This window comes from Caloenas nicobarica, chromosome 5, assembly GCF_036013445.1.
Source record: "Caloenas nicobarica isolate bCalNic1 chromosome 5, bCalNic1.hap1, whole genome shotgun sequence".
Lineage (NCBI taxonomy): Eukaryota > Metazoa > Chordata > Aves > Columbiformes > Columbidae > Caloenas > Caloenas nicobarica.
The window spans coordinates 43,412,749-43,426,539 of NC_088249.1; the positions used below are offsets into that span (position 1 = coordinate 43,412,749).

At 46.6% G+C, this 13,791-nt stretch overlaps 1 protein-coding gene across 4 annotated transcripts in view; it reads right to left on the bottom strand.

Moving 5' to 3' along the window:
• Nucleotides 1-13,791, bottom strand: part of PRDM11 (PR/SET domain 11) — a 45,273-nt gene that overhangs the window by 15,574 nt on the left and 15,908 nt on the right. For 3 of the 4 annotated variants that reach the window (XM_065637009.1, XM_065637008.1, XM_065637010.1), the window contains exons 2-5: nucleotides 11,645-11,763; nucleotides 10,976-11,079; nucleotides 9,847-10,109; nucleotides 8,813-8,880 (exon numbers count right to left, since the gene is read on the bottom strand). In XM_065637009.1, coding sequence (XP_065493081.1) covers nucleotides 8,813-8,880; nucleotides 9,847-10,109; nucleotides 10,976-11,079; nucleotides 11,645-11,760 — 551 coding nt within the window. In that variant the 5' untranslated portion in view covers nucleotides 11,761-11,763. Of the gene's footprint in view, nucleotides 1-1,697; nucleotides 2,111-8,812; nucleotides 8,881-9,846; nucleotides 10,110-10,975; nucleotides 11,080-11,644; nucleotides 11,764-13,791 lie in introns of all 4 variants that reach the window. The other variant, XM_065637011.1, reaches the window with a different exon arrangement.

Below are 13,791 nucleotides of genomic sequence, written 5' to 3' on the forward strand. Positions count from 1 at the left end.
CAACTCTGACTTCTGTTTCATGGTATCTCAAAGCACATGGAAAAAGGGTTTTTCCCTCCCCTGAGTCTGCCAGTTGAGACAAACCTGTAGCTCCTGATACATCACTCAACATGCACGTGCAGCAACATTAGAATCTGGGTGACAAGTTTAGCCATAAGAGGCCTGAAGAGCAGGCGAACCCAGTCAGTGGAGGAGGGGTCCAAGCTGCCATGGTATCCTGTACACAGCATTGTTCATTACTAGAAGATGAATCCATTTCAGACAGTAGCAATGACTCTCCTTCCCCAAAACCACAACTAGCTAGAACACTCCAACGTTTTGGAGGGACAAAGGCTCTTGGCCTTCGGTTCAGTCTCGGAACACCCTGACACATTTGGTTCCTCATGCCAAAACCCTGCTCCCATGTCATTTCTTACATCCTCCACACTGAGAAAAGCATAGACACAGTATTTGCTGCTTGCAGGGTCTGTACTGCAAGGCAATTACGTGGCTTGGCATCACTAAGAGAACTAGGCAGTCAGGCGTAGCAGCAACAGGATCCTATATTAATCAAGCATATACACTTGATGCAAAACCAAAACCAAAGCAAAACTTGTTGTAAAAGTTCTCATTAGTCTGATAGATATCTAGTGATGTGCCAGTTCACAGGTACAGGCACATCAAGTTTCAGAAGAGATGATACTTCACATGTTACCACTGCCTGCTATCTCCTGTACAAGCTGTACTCATTTTACCTCTGAAATAGCGCAACTGGCTTCCAAGATAGATGCAAAGAATGATCAAGTACCACTTCGTCAGTTCTTGAAGATTTCTGTCCTTGCATTCCCACTAACATTACTTCAGACACAAGATAAGACCTATGAAGCGTTAGTTGGCTCACTTCCCAAGGAGTTATCCCCTTTTTCTCTACTTGGTATCCCTAAAAGCTCACAGACCAAGTTGTACCTCCATACAAGAAAACCGTATGTACACAACTGGGTAAAGAACCTGCAAAAAAGCAGCTTGTGGTTCAGCACTGGAAGGTGTCTGTGAGTTGTGGTGTAAGAAGATTAACTGAGAAAGCACGAAAAGTAGTTTTTTAAAAAACAGTGAAGAAGGGAGTAATTATCATCTACTTTTTTCATAGCACTTGTGCTGAGCCTTCAGACCACTAGTGAGAAACCATTAATGGCCTGGCCTCAGAGGATAAACACCAGTGATCACTGAGCCCCCTCAACAGCCCTCTTGGAAGATGGTTACCATGCAGTGATCCATTAGTGACTGGCACATGGCTCTCAGCTTGACAGCATTGCTGTTTTATTGGGGTGCATGCAAGATGAAGAACTCCTAATCCTTTACAAACACTTCTTCACAGACTGGAGGTAGTTGCACTTCAACTACTGACATTCCCTCACTTGTAGGCTTTGTTCAGACTTAGGACCCATTAGGAAAGCGGAATCTGAACAATGTCTACCCTTAGAAGACAGTATGGAAAAGGACTAGATAAACAGATAAAGAAGATGATCTTAACTTGCAAACAGCCACAATCCATCTCAATATTCCATGCTCATCAGAGCAGGCTACCTTGAAACCCAACACAGCAGTAGGACCTGGTTTGACAGGCAATCCAGCATCTCACAAAACACACAACACTCTTCTGGTGTCAAACTGAGATAGGCAAGCATAAGACAAAGAGGTGTTAAGGCAGCAATACTTACAGCTTGTTGACGGGCTGTCAACCACGTCCAGATCCGCTCTCCGGAAGCCGTGCATCTGGCGTGACGAATGCAGCGTCGACTCGATGGCTCTCTCGTGGGCGGTCAGGACGATGGCCGAGGGCCGCCCCGCGCTGCCGGGGCTGGAGAGGGACCTCTGCATGAATGCCAGTTTGTCCTTGGTCCTTCTCTTCATGTCGTCCCATCTGTGCTTAATGTCTTTGACAGACCTGGGGACTTGACTGACTGATGTGATCTGCCTGGCTATGCCTTCCCAGATCTTGTCCCTGTCAGCATGGGACAGACGCATTGTCTGCCTCCCAAACAGCATGGCTTCATTTCGGGTCACCTCAGTGACCAGAATGTCCAGTTCTTCTTTGGAAAACTTGGGCTTCCTCTTTCGTTCAGCCATGTTCCTTGGGTTGAACATCCCATAGAGCACAATTGGGTAAAAGGAATCCAGCGCAAAGCATCCCTCTGCATCCAACCCCTTGGCCAGTGTGACACTGGGGCAGAGGAGTTCGGTGGGATCCAGCTCCCCCCACCCGCAACAACCTCTCAGTTTTCCTCAATCGCACCAGGAAAAGGCAGCCCTTTTGTTTTTAAGAGACAATTTTCAAGCTTAAGAAAAAAACCAGCAAGTAGTGTGCAGAAGCCTTCTTGGCTTTACAGTTAAAATGAAATTTTACACTTCATCTGATGCCCTGACTTACGTATGAGAATTTCAGTACAGCCTCACATCACTTGCTGCAGCTTGTGCACAGAAAAAAGCTTGAGAACTCACAGTCATGTTGATGAATTAGCTTCTAAGGTGACATTGCTCGAAAAAGGGTTCTTGAGGAAATTTAGAGGCCTGAAACATATCTTATTGTTCTGCCTAGCACAAAATGCAATGGAAACTTTTACACCACCCTTTCTGTTAAAACTTGCAGGATGTCATGCAGAGGCTACTTCCAATTGGATATTTGCAGGGGAGGGAGATTTCGACCAGACTCATGGGCAACTTCTGCAACTCATTTTTCCTAAGAAAAAGTCTTTTCTTCAGCACCAGGGGTAACGCACGTCCAGTGTTTGTCTGCTTCACAGCAAGCTTGTTTTACCCAGAAATGGTTGCCATTTCCTATTGTTCTCAAAAGGAATGAGGCCACCCACTTGCTTTTCCTGGCGAGGCTTTGCTGTCACTGCTGCTGACAGGAGCCTGCTCCCAGTTTCTGATGTTTCAAATAAAAAACTCACAGCCTCAGCGCATTGAGAAGAAGAGGCAGCCATCCTGAGAACAAGCAGTTTTGTTTGAAGAAGGGTGTGTGTGTATGTGTTAATTTTTCCAGACACAACCAAAGGAAACTTTAAAAATAAACAAAACGTTAATCCTAAACAGGGCCTTTCACTGGGTGGGCAGGGGCGGGGAAACAAGGCAGTAGGTCTGTTCAATAGGGAAGGAGAAAACAAACTGCGTGAACATCCAGTTTTGCACATAAACACAGTGGGATTGTGGGCAGGGGAATAATCCGCAGCCTGAGCAATGGACACCTGCGTACAAGCACGCAGAACAGCACAGAAGAGATCAGAGGCCACAGAGCAGCAGAACTGCTGGGAAAACTTAGTGTATGCCTTGATTTGCATTATAGCAGAGTAAAATGCCAAAATAGTTATTCTACTGCTACATGTTACAAAAAACTGCTTTTACACACCTTCAAACAAAAACATGGGTGTTGGAAACTTTTTTAAAAAGGTCAACCTTTTTGGTGCCCATGTCATATAGTTCTTAATATTTTAAAGGAAGCTCTCAGACAGAAGTCTACATCGACATGGAGTTATAGCAGAGAACACACCACTCATCTGAGGTAGAAGACTTCAGTGTTAATATAAACCAGCCCAAAAATCTGTCACTACAGTCTAGAATTAAGATTTAAAAAGGATATTAAGATGTAACACACAAGCAATAAGACTTCTTAATGGTTAGGACACCTAACAACTGTAACTGAAGTGACTCTGTGGGAAGGAAAACCTATTGGCTTCCCAATGTGTTCGTTTTCTTTCTGCTTATCGTCCCAAATTAAATGAAACCAAAGACCCTATCTACTATAATAGCTAGTAGGTCCGAAGTTAAATGAAACCAAAGATGTTATCTACTAGTAATACTAGCATTAAAGTTAGCATCTTTGCAATGTTAGGGGAATAAACTCTGGCTGGGATAGCTCAGACCTTCCGCTTTTAAATAACTACATTTAATGCTAAAATCTCATCTGAATGCCCTGTTCTCTCAGAGGCAGACTTTAGCCACCTCAAAATACTTTCTGGAAAGTTGGTATAAGCAAAGGCCTCAGCATTTTTCCCCTTCGCCCAACGTTTGTGATGTCCCTGCTGGTACCTCCTCAGAGGTGGGTGCCTCTCAGTGCTGCCATGGCCCAGCAGAAGAGATGTGGTTTGGGGTGCTCTCATGTGAAAGGTGCTTGTGGGCCGCAGACTAAGAAAAACCTACAGAAAGGCAGCGTGACCCTTGTCTGATGTCATTCCAGTTTCTCCTTAGTGCTGTTACATTGCCGTTTAATGAATCTCACTAACACTGCTGCCCTCCATCGAGGTGTCAGAAGCTGTTAACTTTGGTCAAAGCTGGAAAATCAGTAGGAAATGCTGCTCAAATCCAGGCCACATACAGGGAGAGCTGTGAGCTAAGTGCACAAATGCATTTCACTGAGACAAATGTAAATGTATCCCTGAGTTCCTCTTTTGGTGAAGCTTCATTTGTGGCTGGATAGAGAAGATGGTAATGAAATGATGGAGAGCCAGCAAAGCACTCGCTACACTGACCTCAATCTAAAAAAAAAAACAACAAACCCAAACTTAAAAGGAAAAAGGAGTTCTCCCAGCTGAACACTGGAAGGAGGGAAAAGGCTACATGGAATATTAAGAAAGGGAACATTTACGGTTTGACTTTTATCACATTCAGCAAAACAGGGCTTCGTGTATATTCTCTGCAGGTACCCTGGACTGCACAGTATCATCAGTGCCTTCGTGTGGTGGAAACAAACCTCCACTGACAAGCTGCTCTGGTATAAAGGAGCAACGGTATTTTGCAAAGTGTCCCTGGGTAGAGGTGAGCTTGCAGAGCAGAAGTCTCTCCAGAGCTGCTCAGAGACACTGCGGGGTCAGGAAACCTGCGCCCCCTCTTCTTTGGTGAATCCACGGCTGCTGTCACCAGCAAAGCTGCACCAATGGGAAATCGGAGCCCTTTATCCAATACATGGGACAAACTGCGGTAGATCTGGATATTCAGATTTTAGGGTTTCCCCTCATTTGCTCCAGCATGACTTGGGTCAAAACTATTTAAGATAACTTAAGTATTCCAACAGCAAACTCACCACGCAAAGAGTAACGAGTCCTGGCCAGTTTTAATCACAAATTCAATTAATGTTAGGTTCCCAGCAGGCACATTAACTTCCTCCTTATAAAAATGCAGACAGTATTACTGTCAGAGATCTTTTTCTCCTCATGCATTTCCTCTAGCATGCAGCATGCCTGTAGGAGCAGCCACTGATATTTGGAAGTTCCACTCTGAGGATGCTGTGTGGGTTTTAACAAGCCACAGAGGAGACACTGCTGTAGGTCTGAGAATTCATATCTCAGCCCAGGTCAATCTGAAACTGCAAGACTGTACAGCTACTTCTTTAAAAACAAACATGACATTGTAAACTATGTGAACAGTGGGCACTTAATGATCACCCCACAAAGACATCAGCTGACTCCACTGTTCTTAGCCTCTAAGAAGCAAGCATGTAACCACTTCAGAGCCCTGTGGAAATTTTTTTTACAGGGATCACAGTCCTGAAGTACTTTATGATCCCTTTGCTCTGCAAAAATTTTGGTCTGTACTGCGTAAGAACATTTGTTCCGCTTGCTGCAAGGTAAGAGACCTGTTTATAAAGTTCAATGAAACAACTTGTACACATGCTGGAGGCTTTTACTCCCTCTGAACACATGAGCAGCCACAGTAACTCTGATTTTTTTTTTTTTAATTTTTGTTTTTAAAACGTCTTGTAAAGTTGAAACACCAGCTCGGTACTTAAAAGATCTACTGATCTAAGTTGGTTCTGCTTTGAGGAGGACATTGGAACGCCTGACCAGAGCTCCCTTCCAAGCTGTATTATTGTATGAAGATAAATCGCAGGCATCTCCATTATAAGGAGACACAGGAAGACATATGAAACGATCTTGCTCCCCGTGACCTCTTTGTTATCATGTCCGGAGAGGAAAGGGGGCAGAGAGGAAGGCAGAGGAAAAAAAGTGATGAAGTCTTGCACCAGCCTTTTCACATGGGCTGAGGGAAAGGATGAATTTGAACTGTGCCAAAAGCCTGAGAACTCAGGTACTCACATGTAAGAAGGGATACAGACTACAAATGCCAAAACTAGCCTGGAAACCCCACACGTGAGGCACTTCACTCCAACAATTCAGTTGGGCACCACCAGTTTGCTGGTGCTTCCTATCCTGCATCTCAGCCTGGGCCAAGTGATATACACACAGAGGGATTTTTCCTGAACTTTCTGAATTACTTTCATTTTTTGGTCAGATTGTTGAGAATTTCCTCAAACGCAACCGGGAACAGCAACTGATTCTGTGCAATCTTTCAGAAGCCCTAAGAACTCCCATCAGCACCAGTTTATGGTTTGCGCCTCAGAAAGCACCAATTTCACTTGAGGTTTGCTACGATCCATAGTAATCAATCACCCTGAGCTCCCAGATAAATAAGAACAGAGGAAGAGGTTTGCACACACTCCTGCAGGTCAAAGCCATGGAGTTTCATAAAGTACTGGAAACAACAGTGCTTTACTCTGGACAGAGATGAAAAGTACATTATTCCTGTGCCAACAGCCAACTTAGGAGAACATGCTCCCAGCATCAGGAGTTTGTCTTGACTGACTGACGAGGGAAAGGGCAAGAGGATGTCACCGCTGCCATGCCATCTGCTACGCTTTGTACTCCTTCCTCCCTGTCAGCCACTGCCCTGGGTAAATTGCCACTGGAAATTAAAGCAGCAAGTGCTGCAGCATACACATTGTCCTCAGTGGGAACATGAAAATGGACTTGGATGTGGTAGTCAAACAACAAAAACAATAGCCAGATCTACGAGAAGAGAGAGGAGTCAGCCCAAGCTGCCCTCCCCGTGCCATACCCACCTACCCAGAGGGTGAGTAGATCTGCTTTGCAAAGAACTCCATCTGTGAGTGATGGCAAAGAGCACCATCTGAAAAACAAAAAGAGCGCTGTCTACAGCGTCCTGGAAGTGCAGCTTCTGTGGGTCATCTCCGTGACAGGCAATGTCCTAGCACAGGGTATCAAGTGCACCTCTGTTTGAAAGCTGCTAACAAACAAACAAACCGAAGGCTTTTTGAGGACTACTGTCTCCATTTGAACTGTCAGTCAGACTCTACATAATACTGCTATTAGAAGCAATTTCCAAGAGTAAAACCAGAAAGATCAGTAAGACTGGTATAGCCTGCACAGGTCCTTTGACACATCCTTCCCCGCAAGAGTTGCAAGCATCACTGCCTTTCCACAAAACTGTAACCTCCTCACCTTTCATGGCTGTACAGAATGGCCTAGACCACACTCATCTCAAGACTTAACCACACCAAATACAAGTTTAGGCAAGAACATTCTTTTCTTTGGTGCTGGGACCATAAGTAGTGTCCATTTAAATTCAGACATCAAACCTATGTTCATGGCACTAGGAAGAAGAGTTCATCATAGGATTTTTGCTTTTCAAAACTGTGGTTTTGCCCAGTTCCACTGTCATCCAGATCACATAAACATCCAGACCGAAGCAGAAAAATCTTACTCCGATTTTTCAACTTTGCAGTCTTTACTTCAAGACATATGTCCCTGCACCTACCTGTCCACTGTACTACTGCTTCTTTTTGGAATAACAACTTCAGCCTCAGCCCAGATCTAGCATTTTCTCTCATCCAGTAGAGAACAACTTTAACAGCTGGAATTCTTAGTGAAAAATGAGATCCTTTGCTGAACTTTATGAACATTAAGTGTGAGAACAGCTGCTATCCATGTGAAGACTCAAATGAAGCCAAAGTGGTGCAACCAGCTTTGACCAGCTACATCAGTCTTGCATCTAACTGTACTTCATGCTCTCTCTTCCCTTAGTGAGTGACAACTCAAAATCCTAGGCAACCAGGCCAATGAACCAGTTAATTCTCACACTGCTTCACTCTGGTATGAAATGCCTCCTTGACAACAACTGCTTCCAAAATTCATGCCTGAAAGTAGGACTGGTCCTAATGTGGGATGGGCCATACTATGCAGCCATGTCCTATTCTGGTGACTCACCATATGCACCAGGCACTTCAGTGCTTTGCCTCCACCTCAGCAGGCTGCAAGAGTGACCTATATATGCCAATATTTGAAGCACCGCATCATGGCTAAACATGTTCCCTTCCTGCTGCAGTTAACCAGCCAGAGCCAGCCCCACTCCCGTTCAGTACTGACTGGTATTTGGGTTCTGCTCCACTGAGTCCCAGGGCCAGCAGAGGGAGCGCAAGCCCACGCACGATTTGTTCATCTGGAGCTGCAGCAACTCACTTCATGTTTTTCCTAACACAATAAAGCCGACACTACCAATGACAGCCACCACAGACAACTGTTTCAAGTGAAGCCCAAAAAGGTGGGGGAAAAAAAAAAAAGCACCTCTTTCAATGTCTGTTAAATGGGAAAGGACAAAAAACTCGAAACAAAATAAAACGTTACCTTTGGGATAATGCAAAGCATTTTGCAAATATTTGAACATAAAGGAAAAAAAAATCATGGAGTGACACCTGTCAGTGTTTGTAAGACTAGATAAATAGGATCATCTTCATAATTTGTCCTCATTCCAGAAAATAGCCATCATCCAGACACACATCCTTGTTTTAGTTCCTTTCATTGAATCTGACTCCAAAGGATTCTCTTCACAATAAATACTGAAAGAGCAAAAGCACACCCTTTACAGAAGGGATTGTGGCATTTTGGTTTGTTTTTCTGTCCCACAAAATAACAAGGAGTGTTTGATGGCCTCTCTCTGGAAGACAAGAGCCCCAAAAGGGAAGGCAGAAGAGAACTGGACTCACCTCATCCAGTTTGCTTTGGTTTCATCCGTCCCATTGATGGATTTGTAGCGGTTGTTCTTATCAACAATCTGTGGAACAAGAGAACAGATGCAGCAGATCAGCTAGCTGGTCCAGACAGAAGGTCTATGACTCTCAAATCACCGCTTCAGTTCCAGCCTTAAGTCAGGACATGAAACTATGCAATGAATCTCAGCTCTCCTAGTACTACAGGCTGCTGCCCTGGATATGTGTATAGAGGTAGCTCTGAACTGAGTAGGAAGCATTTTCCTATGTACAAGTATCTGTAACACAGAACTGTGGATGCAGCTGACAAAATTGTTAACACTCCTGAGACATAAAAAACTTCTCTTCCAGGACAGGGCTGAGACACACATTTATTTCACAGACAGAAAAGCAGGACCAGCATTTCCTATCAACAGCTCTTAATTTTTTTCCCACCTATAACTCAAGTCGCCCATGTCATTTTTCCTAATAATTAATATCTGTTGATCTACTGACATCTCTATATCAGAGGCTGAGGCCTGTAGTACTGGGGTAAAAAAATATGGGGTTTGGTACTGGAGTCTGCACACAGATCAGTTCCTGATGGACTGGATCTCCTCTTTCCTGGCTTCTTGGGCTACCTGCTCTGCTCAAGCAGGCTGGGAGGGAGTGCTGCAGGCCCACGAAAGAGCTTTGCAATCTCTAGATACAGTCCTTCCTCTGTCTTCAAAATGATGACCACAGCAGAGAAAGGTACTGGAGGAGCCCTCGACTTTGAGTAGGGAATGAAAGAACATGGCAAGCGGGAGAGAAGAAGCAAGCTCTGCTTCCAACAGCTGTGAAATGAACTGAGGTGCCATGACACCTGGTCTCCTTTCACATATCTACACTCTGAAGCCACTGATGATTATGGCAGGTCAGAGTTTGCTTACTGCCTATGTGAGTCAGCAAAGGATCTTCAGAGAAGGGGGAAGATGGCTAAGGCCTGCGAGTCCCCCAGCTCTGAGCTGCACGGCTGAGGCTTCGCTTCGTTGAGGAGACACATCACTCACCAGCCACGAGAAGAATCCTGCGGACTTGTCCTGGCTAGAGATCTGCCCCTCGTACGGCCCGAAGATGTGACCTTTGGGGATCACCTCGTTCATACAGCGAACATCGTTCTCACCGTTGGGCTCCTTCACCACCTCCATTCCAGGTGGGATGGTCAGCGCTGCCCGGTCAGGGATGCCAACAGGCACTGGGGTGTCAGACACGAACACTGGGGGGCCATGGTTTGGGCACTCATCCACGAAGTACTCCTGGCAAGACTCACAGACTGTGGGTGAGAGGGGAGCAGGGGTTAGGTCGGGCAGAGGTGATGCCCGTACAGGCTCACACAGCTCGTAGGACACATAGCGCTCAGGACAGCATGCTCCAGCTCCTCCTCCTCCCCCAGCCTGGCCAAGCCCCTTTCCCAAAGCTTCCATACACGCAGATGCTTCACTGGCTGCTCACTTGTTTTCACCACGTGTCTCTCAACGTGGGTTCTGCCCCAACCCACAGCTGCACAACTAACATCTGTGCTTGTGCAAGCCCTGGTGCCCTACACAGATTCATCACCAACACCTACATGCGCAGGGAAAGGCCTCATCACTGTCTGCAGAGACAGAGGCTGGGGGCCCTTGCACATCCCCGGTTAGCAGAGATGCCTCCTAGCCACAAGGTTTGATGCCCCACACACCAGAGGGGAACTGAAACAAATGTCCCTGAAAACAAATACCCTTGTCATACAGCCCTCATTCTGTGCTTTGGAGAGAGACAGCATCCCCAGGCACTTGCCATGTGGCCAGACAGGGATTCAGGACTACAATTTGGTATTTTGTAGGTATGCCAACACTACTGGCACCAGTTTTCCTTTCCCGAATGTGGGGGAAGAGAAAGATTTAGCATCCGTGTAATGCTCCCTTTGCAGTTTCTGAATTCAAGCCTTTAACTCTTGGGGTTTTCCCATGTATATTTTCATGTCCCTACCACTGCACAGCCCCATGATGGACAAGCTGCTTTGTGCAACAGCTTCCCTGTGAAATGTGTCAGTCTTTTCAGGAGAGCACACATGCCTCAAACCATCAGAATGTGAACTAAGACAGACCAAAGTCTACACCAGCTGCAGCATTGCTTTTCCCTCACTCACAAGACACTTACACCAGAAATCCACTTGCTGAAAACTCTTGGTCATGATCAAATCCCGTTTCCCTTTCAGTTTCCTGGGCTCCACCTCCATGGACTGTGGGTCAGGCCTTCCGGAGCTGGGGAGGGAACAACAGAAAGATGACACTAACCTACCAAGATGTTGGAACTGCACACAGAAAGGAACAGAGGCAACAGGGTCTGAAAAACTGTCTTAGTCCCCATATCTGTAGCAGAGAAATGATTCAACCTGCCATCCAACCTGCCAAAAGGTGGTACCTGAGATGGCTTAAGACTAAAGCCTACAGCAGCTAGAGCACCTCCACGCATGGCACACACCTGGCACATCCCACAATGGGCAGGAGAGCGGCCGAGGGGAATCTCACCTGCAGAGAGGCAACGCTGCTCTGCCATGGCCCAGGAAACGTGCTGCTCAGTGGCACAGCACAACCCTCAACACACACAGCACCGCAAGGCCTGATGTGAACCACCACACCCAGCAGATGCATGCCTAGCATGTGAATAGATTACAACCCCTGCCATACACCTCAAGGCAAACCTCACAAGGGAGGGTTTTAATAACTTTGATAGGTTCATATGCATCCCTCAAAACCAACTTTAAGCTGTGGTGGGAAGTGGAGAGAAGAGGGTTAAAGCACATCAGACCAAAGCTCAGCTGCATACCAAGGCTGTCCATACTCCTGTTCCCGGCGTGGAGAGCAAGCCTCTGTTTTTATCGTCACCATCTCCCCTAAGGAAGCCTGGGTCTGGATCAAACAGTCCTTCAAGTTTTCACTCATGTTCTGAAAAAGAATGAAGGAAGGGAGGAGAAAAATGAGCGGACAGGAAATCACAACCTTCTTCCCCCAGGAACCACAGCCTTCCTCCCCCAGGTCAGGACACGGCCAGCAGTCCAGGCTCCCTCCCAGCACCAAGAGCTGCCGTCAGATGCTGGGGCACCTACACATGCACATAGGTGGAAACCCCTTCTCAAGCCAGGGAGGAAATAGCAGTTCAGTTGCAGGTCAGGACAAGAGCGTGAGACACCACAGAGCAACCTGAGGCACAGGGAATCTGAAGTATGCTCCACAGCGCCCATTAAAATTGTTGCACATGGAATTTAAGACTGACGGGTGGGATGTGTTATGGGAACATGAAGCACCACTACCTCAGAGCAGGTCTTTGGGGACAGAACGACAACAAAGAGGAATGCAGGTTGTAGCACGAACCAGGACCTATCTACAAATATAATATATGCAGTCTCCATCTGGGAACAGAGCACAGTGTACTACACCCCGGCAGATGGAGCTTTCCGTGTGCTTCGGACACCTACGACAAACAGGTAAGTGCCTACAGCACCCTGCAGGACTCCACCAAAATTGCATAAGTCACACTCTCAACCTTCCTGCCCTTTGTGATGACCAGAACTGAGCTACCACCACCCTTCTGGCACACAAGCCACTGCAATGAGAATGCTTCTCCCTCAGCTCAACACAAGAGGCAGGAACCACTTAATGATGTCTAAGGACAGCAAGCTCCAAAACGTAACACTTCTCTCCTCCTCCCATCGTGGGATGCTGGAAGAGAAAATATTGATAAGGTGAGTGATGACAATTCAGAACTGGTTTAAGATTTTTGGAACAACCACTACACTTCAGAGCAACCCAGCTTGGGCCAGAAGTAAAACAGAGCAACCCATCTCTTCACTGCATTCATCTCTAAGACTTCCTCCAAGGCACACAAACTGGCTGCTCCTAGGCACCGTACCAGATCAGACAGACTTCACAGCTGCTCTCCCCAAAGTCCCCTGTGATCCCCTTTCCATGTCTGCTGCCAGACGGCACACTCCGCGATGCTGCATGCTCGCAGCGCCCAACCCAGGGGCCTCAGCAGCTGAGCAGACTCCTTCTCTCAGGGAAGCTGGTGGAAGAGCCCATCCCCATTGCAACTCAGGTCTGGACATCCAGAAATTTGTGTTCTGAGGTTACAAACCCCTGAAGATAGGAATTTTCTTATTTCACGCATGCTTGTACAGAACTGAGCACCATGGAAGTCTGGTCTGCACTTGTGTGCCGTTTACAGAAAGAAGGAATGCTATTCCCAGTCTCTGTGGCTCCTCTTTGTGCCAGGGGACAAATGATTAATTTTTCCAGCCCAACTTCTCACATGTCAGTGTGCAGCCTGAAAGACCTTTATCAAGCCTGTATCAAGAAAGCACTAGTTAATATCCATATAGTGCTCTGAGAGCAAAGCCTCAGCACAGGTACGACTAGATACATGCAAACACACGCACTTTTAAGCCTTTAGAAGATGCCTAAAACAAGACACATTTTCTTTCAGAATTACCACAGCCAGTCAGAAGGAAAACAATATTAAGGGCAAGGAGAGATTCATTATTTTGGCAGGCCGAGCCCCTGGTCTGCGCTCTCCGGAGCGAGAGGGAAGCTCTCCAATTCTGGCCCCATGCACCAGCTGGGGCTGCGGGCAGGGCCTACCTGCCTTTCCCGGAGGAGAAAAAGATCTTTCCTGACAAGTCTGCAGTAAAGCAGCTCAGGAGGAAAAAAGTAGCAACGGGGTGAGGGGCAAAATGTTAAAAATCAAGAGAAGACAGGTGTTGCCCCCCAGCTGGTTAGCTGCGGGGCCTGCGCTGGCACAAAGAGGCAGATGTGAGCTGTGGGGTAGGTGATCTCTTTCAGAAAACCCACCCGTTTGGGAAGCCTGGTGTACAAGGCACCTGGAGTTTCAATGTCCACAACCCCCAAGGCTTCAGCAGGAAAAGATGCAGACATCTGTCTCTGAAGAGACAATGGCTTTTCCTTTCCCGCTCTTCC